At 33.1% G+C, this 19,633-nt stretch overlaps 1 protein-coding gene across 2 annotated transcripts in view; it reads left to right on the top strand.

The window, feature by feature from the left end:
• The window catches only part of LOC6049763 (CUGBP Elav-like family member 2), a 247,728-nt gene extending 229,261 nt beyond the window's left edge, over positions 1-18,467 (top strand). For both annotated transcript variants that reach the window (XM_038257897.1, XM_038257896.1), the window contains 2 exons: positions 9,356-9,508; positions 17,220-18,467. In XM_038257897.1, coding sequence (XP_038113825.1) covers positions 9,356-9,508; positions 17,220-17,491 — 425 coding nt within the window. In that variant the 3' untranslated portion in view covers positions 17,492-18,467. The remainder of the gene's footprint in view (positions 1-9,355; positions 9,509-17,219) is intronic.
• The last annotated feature ends 1,166 nt before the right edge of the window (positions 18,468-19,633 follow it).

Raw genomic sequence — 19,633 nt, 5'->3', positions numbered from 1 at the left:
ATTCTCAAGTTGTTTTGGCTTTCAATAAAAATCAGACCAATAACAAATTTTGTTATGATAACATAAACCGTTATTCAACTTTTATGCAAAAATTGATTTTTCAAGAAGAATCCAGAACATTTTTTGTTATTTTAACAGTATTTGTTATTAAAATGGTATGAATATTGTTATTGCCGTCTGCCCGGGTAATTCATCAGGAAATGGTGTCAAAAAAAGTGTAATATTACATCAGAAAATGAAGAAATTTCATGCGTATCTGGTGAATATTCATCAGGTTAACATTTTTACACATTGTTTAAGTAGTATTACTCTAAAAGAGATAATCTTCATCCTACCAAATTTTAAAAAATTCCAAAACTCATTTTTTTTTTTTGGCTGTGTAGATTTAATTTCACATGTTTTTTTATTCGCTTTGTGTGCATTAAAAATTTGGATCGTGTAAAATTTGATGGTCTGTCACCATTTCCTGATGAATATTACCATTTTTTTCATTGATACACAAGAAAGAACAAAACAATATATAAACAATTGAACGAATATTACCAAAACCTTTTTTTTTTTACTTTACAACATTTTAGGGTAATTTTTACATTTAAATTCTGTCTTACTTGGTCGTTTCTTTGATTTTGTTGCAATCTAGTCACTGTACACACACAGAAAAAAAAATATTCATCAGGAAATGGTGACAGATTTTTTGTCAAAAAAAAAAAAAACATTTATTTTACCCTAGCAAATGATGAATTTTCATCAGTTTTTCATTAATATTCATCAGATTCACATTTTTACACATTTTTTGTGTAATATTATTCAAAAAAGAGGTAATATTCAACCTACAAAATTTTCAACATTCCAAAATTCAACTTTTTTTTCTGTGCAGAAAAAATCATGCTAATATAAATTCTGGGAAGGGGTACATCTTTTACTCCAGAAAAATGTGTAATTTTACCACTATTCTGGTGTAATGTCACTTTTCCAGTCTAAATTGATGTAAAATTACATCATAAAAGAGGTAATATTCGACCTGCCAAAATTACACCTTACTGTGTAAGATACACAAATAAAAAAACAATAATTTTGTAAGGTGTGGAATTACCTACACAGAAAAAAAAGTCATGGTAATATTACATCTGGGAAGGGGTACATCTTTTATGTCAGAAAAATGGTGTAATTTTACCTCTGGAAATGTGTAATTTTACCACTTTTCTGGTGTAATGCCACTTTTTCAGTCTAAATTGAGGTAAAATTACATCATAAAAGAGGTAATATTCAACCTTCCAAAATTACAGCTTCCAAATTTACATTATTTTTTTCTGTGTACTTATTATGTAATTTTACCTTTTTTTGTTATTATACACAGAAAAAAAGTTAAATTTTGGCAGGTTGAAATTTTAGGTGGTTGAAAATGATGATTAATTTTACTAAAAAAAATTGTGTAAAAATGTGAACCTAATGAAAATTCATCAAAAACTGGTGAACATTCCTGGTGTAATATTATTTTTTTTTTTTTGACACTAAATCTGTGGCCATTTCTTGATGAATTTTACCATCATTTTTTGTCCTTTTTGCATAGTAAATCTAAATTAGCAGAAACAATACTATCAGATTTTTTATTATGTTAAGAAATAATCTTGATTCACGTTTTTTTCTAAAATTTTATTTTTAGATATTTAAAATGTTAGCAGATGTTTATGGCTGTAACATTACCTTTTTTATTTAAAATGATGAAACCTCGGTCAACTTCGATAGATAACTTGTACTGAACAAATCTTCTTTCCCCAACTTTTAAAAACTCAAATAGTTTTTTTTCTTATTTTAAAATTGAGACCCAATCATATTTTTTTTTTTAAATATGAGCCAATGATCATATTTTCGATCATATTTTTTATATGTAGCTGAAGTTTTCATTTTTTAGGTGATACTCAGATAGATTTATTTTGATCGATTCTCGAATACTTTTAAGCTGATCTCAGAAACTAGTTACCCGAGCTTAAAGTTCAAGAAACAGAATTGCAGGATTTTTTTTTCAAGATATTTTTTCAGGTTGCTTTTCTTCCAAAAAGTATTTTTAAATGCAAAAAAAAAGTATAGTTTAAAGAAGCTATAACTAATAACATTTGTTGTGATGGTGTGAGTTGGTAGCATCTCGACGCTGAATTTTGGGTGTAAAAATTGATACATTTTCTAAAACTTTAATAAAAATGTAAAATTGCAACATTGCGCTTCGATTTCGTTTTAACCTTCTACTGCCCAATTTTTGTTTCATAAGTTTTAATTTTTCCCGTGTTCAGGAGGTCATTTTGAGCAACTTTTGTTCTACGAAAAACTTTACTTCTCTTGTTTTATGTTTTTCTTGTTTCATTTTTTGTATTTAAATTTGCATTTATCTTGTTCAGTTTATGTTTGTTTTTATTTTTTTTTTTGATAGTATTTGGCCTATTCTACCACCTTTTTTTTTATTACATTTTGCCTATATATTTTTTCATGTTTTTACAGTAAATTTTTCATTTTTTTCTTGTTTTTCTCATTTTCTGCTATAGAATGGCACCATTATCATTAAAAATTTAAAAAAAATCTGCAGAGGCATAGTCTAGGACACATTAAAAATTACTGCATTCTTATTTTTACTTAAAATATAGGAAATTTTAGTTGAAAAACATAGCCAAAGCTGAGCCCCAGAAAATACATTTTTAAAAACATTGGAAAATTCAAATAAAACAAGTCAAACTTCCAACCCTAAAATTTTCTAAAATTTTAAGGGTTCTTTTTTTGCAATGATTTTTAAAGATCAAAAATTGGTTGAAAAGTTATTTTTTGGCAATTTGTTAGATCGAAGCCCGTCTTAAGGTGGGGTTAGGTTGTAGAGGGTTAAAAATAATTTTAAATAATTTTTTGTCCAGGTTTACGATATATAAAAAAAAAAACGAAAAAATGCGAAATCGTCGCCAACTATTTACTCTATTTCGATTTTCAACATAAAATTTTACCTTGTCCAACATTCTGAAATGAATTTTGTTCTACAAATGTAGACAAAGAAAATGAACGCAATCCCCTTCAACCGAATTCAGATAACCCACTTTACAGCATCCTTTACTCCTGAAAAGCTGCAACTGATGCTGCTGCTGCTGCTGCACTAATTGGAACCATTTGAGGGACATCACCCGGACAGCCCATGGCAACCTGGCCATTCCTGGCTTGTGTGAGGGTGCAACATTAAACCAACCTTTTTTTTCTGCTGCTGCTCCTGTTCCAATTATGACAACCCCCCCCTTTTTCCCCCTCTCTCTCTTTGTTACGGTCGCGATGGTTTCGCCCCGTGCATTAATTATTAACCATTTGCATAACCTCAGAGAAAAAAATACAGGGAATTAAAAAAAACGCTGCCGAGCAGCAGCATCATCCAGCAGTTTCAAATGCTTCTTCGGTTGGAAAAACCGCTGGCTCTGGTGGTGGTGCAGTGAGGGATAATTTTGCAGTGCAACTCGCTGGCAGTGTTGTTACTGTTTAAAGTTACATTGAAACAGGGAGGGACTTTTTTTTGTTGCACTTGTTCTGGTGGTCCTGGCAGCATAACATATGCCAGCGAGTAGACCTCAGTGCCAGGCCTGACACTCAATCCGCAATAATTATCATCATAATTACGTTTTTAATAATTATAAATTTATAACGATTTTCCCCCTTTTTTTTTGTTGGCGGTTTCAGAATTTTGGTCTGGCCTCCCACCACGCTCTTTTCTCTTTTTTTTTCGTTGGAATTACACTGTCGGAAGGTGTTCTGACTTTCATGTTGCATATACATTCGGGACGGGTAATTTGAGTAACCGACTCGGAGGTTGTAAAAGCGAGTGAAATTAATTATCATATCGCGCCCGCGCATCATTTACCACTCTCTCTCTTTGTAAAGCTTCTTTATTTGCGTGTGAGGTGAAATTCAGGGGCTTCGAATCGATTTTCCCTTGTTTAATTGGAGTTTATCCTGTTTTATTACAGGTGAAACAGATATGATAATGTTGGGAAGATTGTAAAAAATGTGATTTTTTCGGATGTGCATATTAAAATTTTGGAAAAAAAACATAAACAACAAAAAAAAACAATGAAACTGATCAACAATATGTCAAATTTGACTTAACTTTATTGTAATTTAAAATCTTTTGCTTACCATTTGAAATTATGTAATTATAACTACCAAATAAATGCTTTAGGCAGAACAAATATATTAGTAAAATCATTACAGTTGAGGTACAACCAAAAGTTAAAATATCAAACAAAGTGTCATATAAAAATCATTTGCAATTCCGTCGTGAAACTACTTACTTTTCCTGTCATTCTTGAACGACGAAATAGCCTACTTTTCTGTACCAAAAATAACAGAATCGAATAGCAACACTTTTCAAAATAAATGCTGAAAAGTTCTACTTTTCAGCACTCAAATGGGTGCTAAAAGTGGAACTTTTCAGCACTTGTTTCGAAAAGTAACACTTTTCAACATTTTTTTGATTTAAACGATTTATTGACAAAATACATGAAAATTTGACATAAAATTTCACTCAATGGGTGTTTTTTGGAATTGCAAAAAATGCTGTATGGAACTCGTTGCAAAACTTGATTTTTTCAGCACTCTTCGTATTTATCCAACTCGGTGAACCTCGTTGGATAAATGTACGACTCGTGCTGAAAAAATCCTCTTTTTGCAACTTGTTGCATAAACTACTATTAGTGATCATTTGAAAAAGTAATTTTTTTTTTTGTTTTTGGCCTTTCTTATGACTAAAGAAGACATTTTGTGTCATTGTTCAAGTATCCGTTCAATTTTGGCAACTGTTAATACAAAAACGGTATGTAAATATTCGAAAATCTGTATCTTTTTAAGAATTTTTTTATCGGTTTGGTATCTTCGGCAAATTTTAGGTATTAATGAGAATTATTCAGAAAAAAATGAATGATTTTTTTTTCATTTAAAAAAAAATTTCACAAATGTTTTATTTCCCGAAATCCATATTGAACCAAGATAATGCTGCCAAACTATGATTTTTTTAAGTGTTTCTAGTAAAAATAGAAATTATAGTCAAAAAAAATCAATCCAGTTTTAAATGTGAAATCAAACTTGTAATTGAGAAGTACTTAATAGATTTTTTGATAAAATTCACATTTTTACATACACACCAATTTCTCATTACTGAATTCAGTTAAATTCACTGAAATCTGCACTACTGAAATTTTCAGTAAATGAAAACTTGCTGAAATTTCAGCAAACTTTGACAGCTTCATAAAAATTTTAACTGAACTTTAGCGAAAAACTAACTGAAAATTTCAGTAGAGCTGTTATCAGTAAATATTAACTGAAAACGAACATCAGAATTTGCTGTGTAGCCACTTCAATTTAATTCCAGGATCTGTTTTGTTTTAATAGTGTTCGTTATATTCCGTTCCTGAGCAATTGTCTACCAAAACCGGAAATGGATTTTATTTGTATTTTTTGGTTTGGCTCAAACTTTGTGGGGGCCTTTCTTATGACCAAATAAGCTATTTTGCATCATTGGTTCACCCATACAAGTCTCCATACAATTTTGGCTGCTGTCCATACAAAAATGGTTTGTACATATTCAAACAACTGTAAGTTTTGAGTGAATTTTCTGATCAATTTGGTGTCTTCGGCAAAGTTGTAGGTATTGTTGAGGACTTTTGAGAAAAAAATAGGTACACGGAAAAAAATTGCGGATTTTTTTTATCAACATTTTTTTTTACTAAAACTCAATTTCCCAAAATACGTATTTTTTGATTTTTGAGATTTTTTTATATGTTTTAGAGGACGAAAATTCGCAACTTTTGAGCCATAGAGAAACATGGTCAAAAAATCTGCCGCCGAGTTATGATTTTTTGAAAAAATAGTGATTTTTGGAAAAAAATGAAGTTTCATGCTAAAACAAATTTGACGTTATTTTTTAATGCAAAATTGAATTTGCAATCGAAAACCACTTTACAGATTTTTTGATAAAGAGCTCCGTTTTCAAGATATAGCCACCGAAAGTTTGATTTTAGCGAAATATTTGCAGTTTTTCGATTTTTAAAAATAGTGACCATAGGTGACCATTTCCAGAAATAGTTTTTTTTGAAAAGTTCATAAAATTTGCTATAAAATTGTCTAAGAGACATTGAAGATTGGACCTCTGCTCTGGTTGCTGAGATACAGCCTCTTTAAGAAAAACAAAAAACGAAAATTGAAGTTTTCTAAGTCTCACTTACGGTGTTCGCTTTGTATGCGAATGGTCCTGGGTTCGATTCCCATCTGCTCCCACCGAGAAAGTATAGGAAATATAAATCTCGAAACTCTGAACATGAACGAAAAATCAAAGTCACTCTAGTCGGGGTTCGATCCCCCGTCCTTTGGATCGGTAAGCAAAAATGCTAACCACTAGGCCATCGCGACTTGATGAGCTATAACTGGAATTAGGAATACTGTTGCTACCAACTATATACGCGCTGGGTCCTTGTCCATTTGACAAGGGCTCGGAAGTTCTAAATAACGTTTGAACCCGATTGGTGCAAACGTTCTTCAGGGCGGGGCTTGTCGATAAAGTTGAAGTACCTCGCGCTCGGCTAGCCAGCGTAGAAATGGGTCACCGAAGCTCGGCAGAGCTTACACCTTCCAAATGCCTATGCGAGTTATTTGCATGTATAGAATGTAGATCTAAAAATACATGGAAACAACTCAATTTGTAAGAAGCGGCCGCGTGGTCCCGTTTGGTTGGTTGCACACACACACACACAATTGAAGTTTTCTAAGTCTCACCAAAACAACTCACCATTTTCTAATGTCGATATCTCAGCAACTAATGGGAAATTTTTTAAATCAAGTCTAACATTTTAAAAGGGCCAAACATTGAATATTACGATTATTTTGAAAAAAAATTCTAATATCGGTATTTTTTTTTCCGTGTACCAAATATGAAAACATTTTTCAAAGTTTTCTTTAGCTGTCCATACAAAAATGGTATGTGAAACGAATTGGTTTCTTGGGCAACTTTGTAAGACTACACCGAGAAAAACAATATGTATACGGAAGATAAAAATAACGCTGATTTATTTAAATCTCCTTTGTTACTAAAAAATGATTTAAACAAAAATAATATATATGTTTTAGTTGCCATATTTTCAGAAAATTCCAAAACAGACAATAAACCTCTGACCAAAAAATATATTTTTTAGAAAAAAAAGAATGATTTCAGAAAAAATTGACGTTATTTTTAATGTAAATTTTTTTTGGACAATTAAAAATTGACTTTTTTCAAAAAAAAAAATGTATTTTTTAAAAAGAGCTAATTTTTGCCAATTTAAAAAAATATTTACGAACAGCTAAGAAAATTTCCGGGGGTTTTTTTTTTTTTGAAAAGGTCCAATAAACCAAATTTCCAGTTTTTACTTTTTGGGTTTTTTCGAAACCGTCTTGAGTCAGCAAAGCAAAAACTGAAAATTTGGTTTATTGGACCTTTAAAAAAAACACCAGATTTATTTTGTTTTTTTTTTTTCAACTTTATTGATAGTTGTTGAAGTAAAATAAAAACTGGAGAAAATGGATTTTCTAGCACTCGTTTTTTGAACACCGATATCATGGTAACTCAAGAATAACTTTTTGAAAGGACTTATTTTTGATATTTTCAATAGTTAGTCCAGATTTTAAAATTTGGAAATAATTTTTGTTGACCATTAGTTCTCGAGTGCTCACAATATATATGATGAATATTTTGACCTCTTAAATATTTATATTATTTTTCCTGAGTCTTTTTAAAAATTAACAACTTTTTTAAAAGTTTTGTGAGAAATAATCCTTAACAGTTTGAGTTTTCCGTACAGTAACAAATCTTTTTTGATATATTTTTTATGAGTTTCTCTTTTCTATTACTTTCGACCTTTTTTTCGTTCGATCTATTGTAATATTCTAAATTTTTATTTGAATATTTTTTACATTTCGATAGTTTAGTCTTACGTTTTTATTGGTGTTTTTGAGTTTTAGTTATTTATCATTCCAGCAATTTCCATAAAAATCATCATGATATCTTGAAATCAGTGTTTTTGACTAAGTATTAGTAAATATTTCCAGACCTGGTAAAATAAAAGGCTTGACTTTTAAAATATTCAAAATATCCGATTAAATTTGAACTGCAGTTTCCATAACCAACATACCGATCTTCGTAGTTTTGGTTTGGCCATAAGGGACCCTTTAAAAAATGTAAACAAAAGCAAAAAAAAAATCTGAACAATATGGGGCAAAGTAGGATAATTTAATAAGACTACTGACTTGAATGATTTGGTGAAATTGCTCTCTAAAAAAATCACGAAATTTCTGAAATTTTAAATTATCCGATAAATATATTTGTGAGTTCTTTGATTGTTTTAAGCTGAAATTGAAAATGAAGTCATCATTCAAAGTAAAGACTTTTTTTTATTTTTGACGTTTTGTTGCTATTTTACAACATGTTTTAACAAATTGTATAACTTTTGTTGGGAAATTGATGAAGTCATAAATAGTAAAATGTATTGAAATGGTTTACAGCTTGTAGCTTTAAAAACCAAAATCAGTCGGTTTATTATTGAGAGATTATCGTTTTCCCCGTTTCGCCCATTTAAGAGTAACTGCTGGAATCCAAAAATAAACACACACAAACTCTTTCTCACCGATGTTGCTCATTTGGTTTGTCACTCGCAGCAGCCGTTGGCTGTCGCTAACGAAGTGACCCTGGCAACTGACCACAACAGCAACTGACAACCACTTTAAAAAACAACAACATAAATACACACGACGACGACCTGACCTGACCTGGTGAGTGAACAACCAAAGCCAATCAGGATCATCACCCACACTCGTGCACGTGGCCATCAAAGTGTGCTATGAAACAAAAAAAAATGCAGAAATATTATAAAATTGTCACTGCAAATAATTTCGCCCACGTGTGACCATAGGTGGCCATGAGTTGGTCATCATCGTTCCTGTGGTTCTTTCTTCTTCCCTCTCTCTCTCTCGTGATTAAATTTACTCGCAGCTGGAAATTGCATTTATTTATATTTTTCACACCCGGTGCCGGGGTCGTCAGTTATTGGCAATTGAGCCACCTATCGGACAACTATCAAACTAACACAACTGTGCAATTTTGCAATCTGTGGTGTCCACTTTTATCGAAAGCCATTGAATAAAAGTGTTTTTACTCATCCTCTTCACTCTGTTTTTTTTTTGAGTTTTTTTTATTGCATGACGTTTTTTTAACTCGTTGGAATGGACATTTTACGCGCTTTTCTAAAAACAACAAAAAACTTCCCTCAACAAACCGCCAAATTTTAATCGATTGCCCTCCATTTTTCTCCAGGGACCGCCGGATCCGATGCGGCCGCGCTGACCGCCCAGTACGCCGCTCTGCCCCAGTTCGGGTCGGCGGCCACAGCAGCATTCACCACGACGCCTTTAGCCAACCCGACGATGGCGCAAGCGGTGGCCGCGGCCGCCGGCAAGCAGATCGAGGGTGAGTTCATCAATTTTGAGACGAACATTTCGTTGTTCTAACCACTAGATGATCACGGCACAATGTAAATCCTGTGAAAAAAACCGTAATTTTGTTGTTTTTCGAGTCATAAAAATAAATTTTGAATTTTTTTAGCAAATTCCTAGATTATATTTTTAAAGGTCCTATCTGCATAGGAAACCATAGGAAACTCATTGGCTGTTTTGAAAATTTACTCTAGATTTAAGCTTTTTGATAATACTGAAACTTGATTGCTGAAATTTCGAAAAACAGCCCGTTTTGAAAAAGCACTGTATTTCAGTTATGCGTGTTTTTTTGTGGTTAAAAATTGTTTAAAATATAGATTGCCCTGTAAATTTGGCTTTTTTGGTAAAAATTTGTAGAACGCAAATATTTGAAACTATTGGCACTACGCCCCCCGGGGCATGGCCTTCCTCTAACGTGGGATTTCTGCTCCAGCGCCTCTGACGAGACAGGAGAAACCGGGACCGACGTTTTACGCAAATATTTATTTCAACCAATTCCAGGTTTATTTTAAGGTTTTATTTTAATTTAATCTCAAAGGATATTTTAAAGTTACTTTTAATTTTGATGTGTTTTACATCGAAGGGAGCGCATTTATAAAGCAACCCTGATTTAAAAATTGTTCTACTTTGAAACACCTAAAGGACTCGATTTTTTGCGCATAAGTATGCATTAGCATTAGCATAGCATTAGCATTTGGAGGACGCCCCACCACCGGAAGGCTCCACAACGCTTATCCCACTGTTTGGTGTGGTTGTGTTAGACCCTCATCCGGAACAATAATCCAACACGGGAGATACCATGTCTTCATCTTTTGATGAGTGTGTAATACAGCCCAGGGCATAAGGGGGTCCACGCCGGGTCCAAGCTATCCTCGGGGAAATGAAGGAATGTTAGTAAACACCTATCTAAAGTGCGCAGGGACCCCTACGTCACCTTAGTGGTATAGATGTTTGTAGGGAGGTTTTGGACTCAATGTTAGTAGGAGAGGTAGAACCCTAGGATATACCCCGAAAGGTATTACGGGCGAGTCAAGTAGATTTAGTTTTTTGATTATTAAACTTATACAGATGATTGTACAGTATAAAAGATGCATGATTTATATATATTCGATTTAAAGCCACGGCAGATACAACGCGACGAAGCCGTGCATGATTAAATTGTCTGTAGTAATACTAAACCTACCATTTCCTCAGGTAAAAACAATGCCGATTAAACACAGTTTTAACATGTCTGCTGTTAAACTCTAGCTATTGACTGTAAGAGTAATGCGAAGTTTATATATTTTTCTATAAATTATTGTGTGTTTAAGCGAAATTCGAGGTTAAAAATGATTTAACGCATAATTAGAATCTTGAATTTAAACTCTTACAGCAATGCGGAGTGAACATCAAATATTTATTTATTCATTTGTTTTATTTAAATGCGAGAGTTAGAATTTAAATTAAAACGACCGATTCAAAAGCATTTAATTAGTTAGAATTTAATTATTTTTTGTGTAATGGGATTAATCAGCATATTTATATAAAAAAAAATCGAATTGATCGTTCAAATCCTAAAGTTTAACCGACGCGTAATAAAATGTACTAATAAAAAGAAAATATTTGTCATTTACGTTATCCTGAAAGAAAATTCATAGAAATTATAGTTCGTGGCCCACTATCCACTCTGATTCAAACACGCATTTGCACACACACAACATAGAACGAGCTCACCAAATTTGAGGGATCCTCTTGCGTCGATGTTTGTTGGCTTTGATTAATGAAGCGATTCATGTTCAAAGACTCTTGAGTTGGCATTTCTTCTCTGTTTCATTTTTCAACACTTTTTCATGTCTCACTTTCTCCTCTCAAAAAGAATACAATTTGTTTAATTTCCTCGTCATTTTCTTAAAGTTAAAAACAAAAACTATTTCCACTTGTCTGTGGCAATCATCGCATCACACACACAGCTTCACCCCATGACATTTCTTTCAGCAACACACCTCGGTCAGACGTCATTCCAGGGGCACTCTCACAACCGTTCTCTCTTGCTTCCTCTTTCTGAGGAGCAGGACAACACACATGCATATTTCCCCTTCTCTCTTCCTTCTTCTTTCACTCCTCTTTCCCTTCACACAACTTTCGCTGCAAACAACAATCATGCTCCCCGAGACCTAAACGCTGAGTCCCATGTTTTCTTTTACACTTGTTTCACAATTCACAATTCTTCAAAAAAGCTCGAGTTGAAGTTGCTCTTCTTATTTCTCTTAACCACGCATCACTTCTGCGAAATTTGCAGTCGGATTTTTGAGTTTTTCACACCAAAAAAACTTATTTTAACAACGACTGACGATCGAATCGAGCCCGTTCTCCTCGATTTTTTGCGCATAAGTATGACCCCCAAACTACTCTAAAGTTTAGAATTCTTAAATCTAAGATGGCGGACAAAATGGTGGGTATAAAATATTGACTAAATGCATTTGGTATGTTTTAAAGCGTACAACTATTTAAATTATATTGGTGGCAGAATTCAAACTTTGTTAAAAGTAAGAAAATTTCAAAAATAGAAAAAAATAATTTTCAACTTGATTTGATCATTTGAAGTCCCATACAAACCTTCGATTAATAGAACTTGGGATTATCCATTAAACATCGAATAATCGATGATTCGGATAATCTAGTCTGGACTGTAGAGTAAATTTCAAAGTATTAATACAAATAAAATAAAATTCATTCTTTTAAAGGCTCATTTGACTGTATTTAAAAAAAATGATGTTTTGTGAAAATTTTAGTATTTTACAAAACTATGGTTAAGTGAAAATAATTGCTCAATTTCGCTACGTTTGATATAGATATTTGCAAATTTTTTAAGTATTAGTGTATTACGAAAAATTAGAATGTGAAAATGCACACAAAAATTTGCTTCGTTGATACCCATATTACGAATTATGAAAATTTTCGCATTTTACGGAAAAGTACAAATATGCATCCTAAATTCGTTTGATACTCATAATGCAAATTTTGGAAATTTGATTATTTAGGAAGAATAGGTATTATTTGGAAATTCAAACTTTGAAACTTTTATAAAAGTGAGAAAAAAACAAGCCAAGTTTTGCTACGTAAGATACTCGTATTGCAATTTTTAAAAATTATATTATTTTCAAAAAAAAATTTTTTTTTGATATTTATTCTTTGAAACTTACTATATAATTAAAAAATATAATGTTGATGAAAGCATTGACAATTCTAGAAAGATAAAAAAATGAGTTATCGTCTGTAATCATCGATAAAATTAACGATATAACGAAAACGATAGATTATCGTTATCGTTAGACGCTAAATGTATTTTAAAACTTTGATAAGAACATTTTGTCATTGAAAATAACAAAAAAAGATTTTTCCTTTCTTGTTCTTTTTTTAAGCTGAAAATCGAAGCTTTTTATTATCACGAATTACTGTACATAATTTTGAAATTTAGAGTGTTTTTTGTCTAACTTCGATTTTGGTAAAACCTATTTTTGGCAACATCAACTTCCTGAGTTTTTCAATATCTTTAAATTAATGATATTTTAGTCAACTAAAACTTCCGGAAAATATGTCTTTCAATTTTTCCTTTAATTGTAATGGATTTTAAAAAAATAGCTATTCAAAAACAACGTATTTTATGTGAATATTGCGTTAATTACGTGATTTAAGCATGCTCCAGAAATTTTGTCCGTTATCCTGTAGAGCTTATCATAATTCCCACACAATAAAAAAATCAAACTTTCCGAAAAAAAAAATTTCTTGCCAAACAAATATTGTACTATTCATTTAAAAAGTTCAACATTTACTGAGAAATTTATTCTACTCAAAATACCTATAAATTTGAAGATATTATAGAATTCTAACTAATTTTTATTAAGTTTTTTTTGAAGAATTTAAAATATTAAACCTTTTTGGCTCAATTTTTACGTTTTTGACCAACAAAATAACATAATGATGGTGTAAAATGCATTTTAAAACACTTTATTTATCGAAATGTTTAAACTCAGGCTTGTGATTTCATTTAATTTTAATTTTGTTATTTCTTTGCACCACCCCCACCTCCCTTCAATAATTGCAACGGTCTAACTCGTCTTTAAAATTTTAAATTAAAAAAAATTAACTCGTTGTTTTTTTTTTTTTTTTTTGCAGGCCAAGGATTGATACCTAAGAGCATGCAATGGCACTGACCTTGTTGCGTGCTCTTCGGTTGACGTCCACGTAAGGAACATCCTGGAAGGAGCGTAACTAACTACATCCGTAGTTCTGTTAGATCATCCGAATTATCTTGATCAGAACAGTATAGCTCTGGTTCCTTGCGAGTGTCCTATTTTCTTACCTCCACGTTGGCTTGGTTTTCATGATGACCTAGCTGGTGGCCTGTGGAAACGGATCGTAAACCTTTGACCACCGCGGGTCAGAGTCGAGACGGCTAAAAGAAAGGGGCGCAACAATGTAGGAAAGGGAAGTAATTTGTGATTGTAGACGGTATTGTTTTGATTCGCAGTATGTTGAGTCAACTGCTGTGGATGTACCTGAAACATCGCACACTGGTGTTTCTCTTCTTTCCGTTTTTATCTACCATTAGAGAGCCTGTAGCTTGTTAGAGAACGGACGTCTCAGGCCTGAAGTGCCAATCGAGGCGCGGAAGCTGTCAAGCGGAGGTGCCTATCGAGCAAAATCCTTTGTCTTTTGCTCGATTGGTACCTCCGTTTGAAAGTTCTCGTGCTTCGATTGGTGCTTTGGTTTGAGGTGTCCGTCCTCTAATAGGCTCCAGGCTCTCTATCTACCATCTATATTCTGTTTATTTTGTTTCACTGATTCTCTAACACGCCTTCTGTTTATTATCGTCCATTTGTTTTCGATTTTATTTTCTTGATTCTCTTATTTCTCAACGCTTTTCCACTCTATTTACTAATTGATGCTGCTGTAACAAACTGTCTGTTTTCCCTTAATTTGGTAGCGATGTCAATTTTGTTTATCTTTATTTATCTATTTGAATAATTTTTCATCTGCCCTATAAATTGCCCTTATACAATCTAAGCTTGTTTGTTGCCTCTATTTATCAACTATTGTTAATTTCTTTATCTACTTCATTAATTACTATCTTTCTTTTGCTATTGATTCTTCAAAAATATATTTCTTTCACTGTCCATTGTTTTCAATCTTCACCCTTTTCTTTAAAACAAGTGAGGTTTGAGCCCTTACTCAATTTTTGGAATGATCAAAGAATCAACAGAAATATTACTATTGTACTTTTGAAAACTTTTATAAAATGCTTAGGACCAAAAATTGTAACAAAACACCGCGACAAAAGAAATAGCAACATATAAACACGACTCAACACTAGGAATGATTTCAGGAGAAAACAATACACAGTAAAATAACAACTAGTTTTTGAATTCAAACTAAATATAAAACAGTGTTTGCTTTAATGAAAGTTGATAGGCACACTTTAAATGGTTAGGCGCTTATACTTACATCAAACCCTACGTAATGTACCACCCCCGGCCGAGTTAAAATGCGTAACCGGAAAAGAAGGTGTGCATGCCTGGCACGAACACTCAAAGCGTGTTCTAGCGTGTTGCTCGTACTGACTCAGAGCAAGGGTGAGATGTAGGTGTAAGGGCAGTGCGTGTTCGTCGGGAACCTAGTGCATAAGATCGGTCAAGGCCCGTTCTTACACTGAAAATTGCGAAATTGCGAAAAAAAAATTAACTCGTTTTTAAAAAATGTATTTTTTGAAAATTTAGTAAGTTTCAAAGTAAAATATGTTCTCAACATTATTCACAAAATACCGTATTTCATTGAACAATACTCAAATTCTCAAAATATGCAATATGGGTATCAAACGAAGCAAAAACTATTTTTTTTTTCAAAATACCGTATTTTTCGAAAAAAAACTAAAATTTTCATAATTTGCAATTTAGCTTTTCCACGATGGACTTTTTCAATTAACCAGAATATTTTTAAATACTTAAAATACCGAATTGGCGATTTTTTCGAAAATACTCAAATTTTAAAAATTCATAGCATAGCATACAAAATTTTGTGTTTTTTATATACTGCATATATAAAAAAAACGAGTTTTTTGGACAAAATACGGTACTTTATGAAATTTTTAGTATTTTACAAGCACTAAACAAAGTGTAAAAACATGCGAAATTTCGCTTCGTTTAATACCCATATAAATATGTCATTTTGTGATTTTTTTTTCTTTTCAGTAAAAAAACTCTTTTAATGAGAAAAGGCAAACCAAATTTTGCTTTGTTTGATACCAATATTGTACGTTTAGAAAATTTGAATATTTTCGAAAAAAAATACGGTATTTTGTGAAATTTTCTGTATTTTTTCTAAAAAAACACTAATAACGTGAAACAAGCATACACAACTTCCCTTAAGGCCGTTGCAAATATTTTTTTTGAAGTTTATGTCCCTCTACTCTGATCAAAGTCGAGAGGGGGCCAAAAAATAAAAAAAAGCATAAAAATTTATATTACGAGGTTTCAACATTTTAATGAAAAACATGTTTTAAAATGCATTATACACCTGTCCAGTCCAGTTGCCATCATTATTTTCCAAAATATCTAAGTATTGACGAAAAATTTATTCTTTGCGAAATATAATTTTGTTGCGGTGCTTTACACTGGAATTTTATAAAAATTCAAAACATTTTAGATTGTTTTCAGTTGATTAGACTTGACAATTTTGACAATTTTTGCCCCCTGATTTTTCAGACCAATTTTTGATGGGAAGGGGGAGTTCGCATAAACTATGAAAAATATTTGCAACGGCCTTACTAGACCCTGATTTTTCAGACCAATTTTTGATGGGAAGGGGAGGGGGAGTTCGCATAAACTATGAAAAATATTTGCAACGGCCTTACTAGACCCCAAAAAAAATTTTTTTTGAGTGTAAGCATTGAAAATTTAACATGATATTGTTGAATTAATCGATTTTAGAAAGATTTTAAAAATTACATTAGAAATTCACAATAAATCCAAATATTTTAAAACAAGCCCAAGCATGTTAAATATGATTTTTTAACGCAGGAAAAACCTAATTGTTTTTTTTTCCTAAATTTTAATTTTTCCCATGCTCAGAAGCAACTGACGCAGTCAGTCCGATGAAAGCTTGCTAAAAAGTTTTAGATAAAGATAACTCCTCACACCCATTTCCTGCAAATAATAACAATTGCAGTACATCCGAGAACACCCGAAAATGTACAACAAAAATTAAAGCGGCCAGCCCTACTGTGCCGTGTGTTTGCCGCAGAGAGGATTCTGTGGACGGATCACATTTCACAGTATCTACATGGGAAGAAGAATGCGTGGACATACCGTACCAAACGCTTCAGTTTACAGTTCTATAACTGTTATGTTGGTTGTGCTTAGTGTAATGATTTGGGTTGTTATAAAATGAAGTATAATAGGGGCTATCCATAAATCACCCTTTGTGGACAATTGTCAATAGAAATTTACTTTTTTGTAAGATTTTAGCATCAAAAGAAAAACAATTGTTGAAATTTAACTTAACCATTATTTTTGTGCATTTAATTAAAACAAATCTTTTTGTTTATGTTAGCAACATGACCTACTTGAACATTTATATCGATGAAATCTGAATTGTGCTTAAAAAAAAAAGTTTAATATTTTACTCTCTCTCTCTCTTCCCATTTCTAGGCCCCGAGGGTTGCAACCTGTTCATCTACCACCTGCCGCAGGAGTTCACCGACACGGACCTCGCGTCGACCTTTCTGCCGTTCGGTAACGTCGTCTCCGCCAAGGTGTTTATCGACAAGCAGACGAACCTGTCCAAGTGCTTCGGGTTCGTGTCGTTCGACAACGGTGCGTCGGCGCAGGCCGCCATCCAGGCCATGCACGGCTTCCAGATCGGCACGAAGCGGCTCAAGGTGCAGCTGAAGCGCTCCAAGGACGCCTCGAAGCCGTACTAGGAGAACGTCGGCGATTCTTTTTTTACCTGTTTATTATTATTATTTTTTCAAAGTTTTTTTTGCTGATTTAACGTTTTATTCGTTATTTGTTGGACGATGGTGAGAGAGGAGAGAAAACACACACACACACACAGATCGCAATCAAAGTAGGCGTGCCGTGATCGTCGCAGTAGCCTTTGTTGTCACTCGGAAAATTTCACACCTCATTTTTATTACTTTCAATCTTTAAATCATTATTTGTTAGGCGGACAATTCTCTCCAGCATTGGAAAATTTTAAAAGTTTAATGAAAAAGTGCTTTTTTTATTACGATTCCAGTGGAGAGGATTGATCGAAGTAGGAGGCAAAACCAAAGGCAGAGTTTTTTTTTCTTTTTGTTTATTAATGTTTTTACCTTTCACCTATCACACTGTTACAAAAATCAACCAAACAAACGCAACTGCTGCGCAGTGAATTAGAGAAATATGTTGCGTTTTAAAAAACTTCCTTTTTAATTCGCCAACCCCTTGAATTGAATTGTTTTTCTTTCTATTTTTCTCGTTATTTTTAAGTAAACAAAACACAAACACAAACAAACACGCTGAAGTGAATTCCCCGCAGTTTGAATTTTTGTTTTTCTTATTTTCATCACTTTGATTTTCTCTTACATTATTACCAGTGTGTGCGTTAGGCGCGTTCGTGTTAGAAGATAATGAGCAGCTTAATTTATTTCCACACACACACACACAAACACGATTTCATTTACACAAACACTGATACAAAAACGCAAACTGATTATAACAATCAACTAGTTAATTTGTTAGTCGCGCCGCGCGTATTTTACATGTACTTGTTGTTGTTAAACGGTGTTAGTGGAACCAAGAGAGAGAAAAAGCACAAACACAAACACACACACACACGTATACATGTAACTATTTATGTATAATCAGATTAAATGTCACTCACATTCATTAAAGTCATTTATTATTTCTGGACTCGCGGGCGGCTCCGCCGCCGTTAATTCTATTAAAATCTGAAATTACTATCCAATTTAGTGGATGAACGAACCTGTCAGCGGCAAACAAACCAACCAACCAGTCAAACAATCGAAGTAGGCGCGCTTTTTGAAAGTTTGACAAAGCGCGTAACGCGTAATTAGTTGTTCGGGCAGCAGCGGTCATCGCCTACTATTATTTGGACGCGAGATAGTTTCTGTTTTTTTTTGGCTGAGAGCAGCTCATATTTCACCAGACCTTAATGAGAGGGGGGGGGGGGAGGTGATGGGAGAAAGGTGGTGAGTTGTAATTGGATGCAAAACGGAGCTTGGGGGAGGGTGTGATTACACACATACTCTCTCACACAATTGGGACGATTTATTTGAGTGGGGAGGGGGAATTTAGGGTGATCATAGTTTATGTTGGAAAATTGATGGAACTGACGTGCTGATTTGTTACAGTGTGTAAAGATGATCTAGAGAAAAAGATTTTTTATTTTTTTTTAGTTCCTAAACCCCACTTCTATTTTATTCATAAAAATTGTATCAAAACATTGAATTATTACACAACTCGACATTTTTAAGTTGATGTCAGTAAACGCTTCAGTTTCGTCAAGGTATGATAGATTTGTGCTTCCTAAACAAGGTCCAATCGACAAATATATATTTTAGTAAATTTCTGTGAAAGAATAAGATAATAAATGTTGGTTATAAACTCTATGGAATCATTAAAAAAAACCTAGCGTCTCCATTATATCAAACTTTCTTAGGATAATTCTTCAAATGATTTCCAAGCATTTTTAACCAAAATTTACATCTTTATTCTTTCGTAGAAAATTCTCTAAAATTCAATTTTGTCGATTGGAGCGTGTTCAGGGAGCCCAAATCTATCATACCTTGACGAAACTAAAGCGTTTACCAACGTCAACTTTAAAAATGTCCAGTTGTTTTATCAAAAGGATGATAACCTGACAACAGAAAACAAAATCGATTGTTTCTTCGTAAAGTCCGACCCATTTTGAACGGCATGTCCGCGAATCCTCCCTTGCCCTGGTAGATTCTGTAAAACGTGATTCGTTCGCAGAATCCTTTCTCTCTGCGTTTAATGCAACGCAGTAGGCCTGGCCGCTTCGATGAGGGCACTACGGCTCGACAGTGCTGTATTACGAC

This window comes from Culex quinquefasciatus, chromosome 2, assembly GCF_015732765.1.
Source record: "Culex quinquefasciatus strain JHB chromosome 2, VPISU_Cqui_1.0_pri_paternal, whole genome shotgun sequence".
Taxonomy (NCBI): domain Eukaryota; kingdom Metazoa; phylum Arthropoda; class Insecta; order Diptera; family Culicidae; genus Culex; species Culex quinquefasciatus.
The sequence above is the reverse complement of the archived record's forward strand: the minus strand, read 5'-3'. Positions and strand labels throughout refer to the sequence as shown.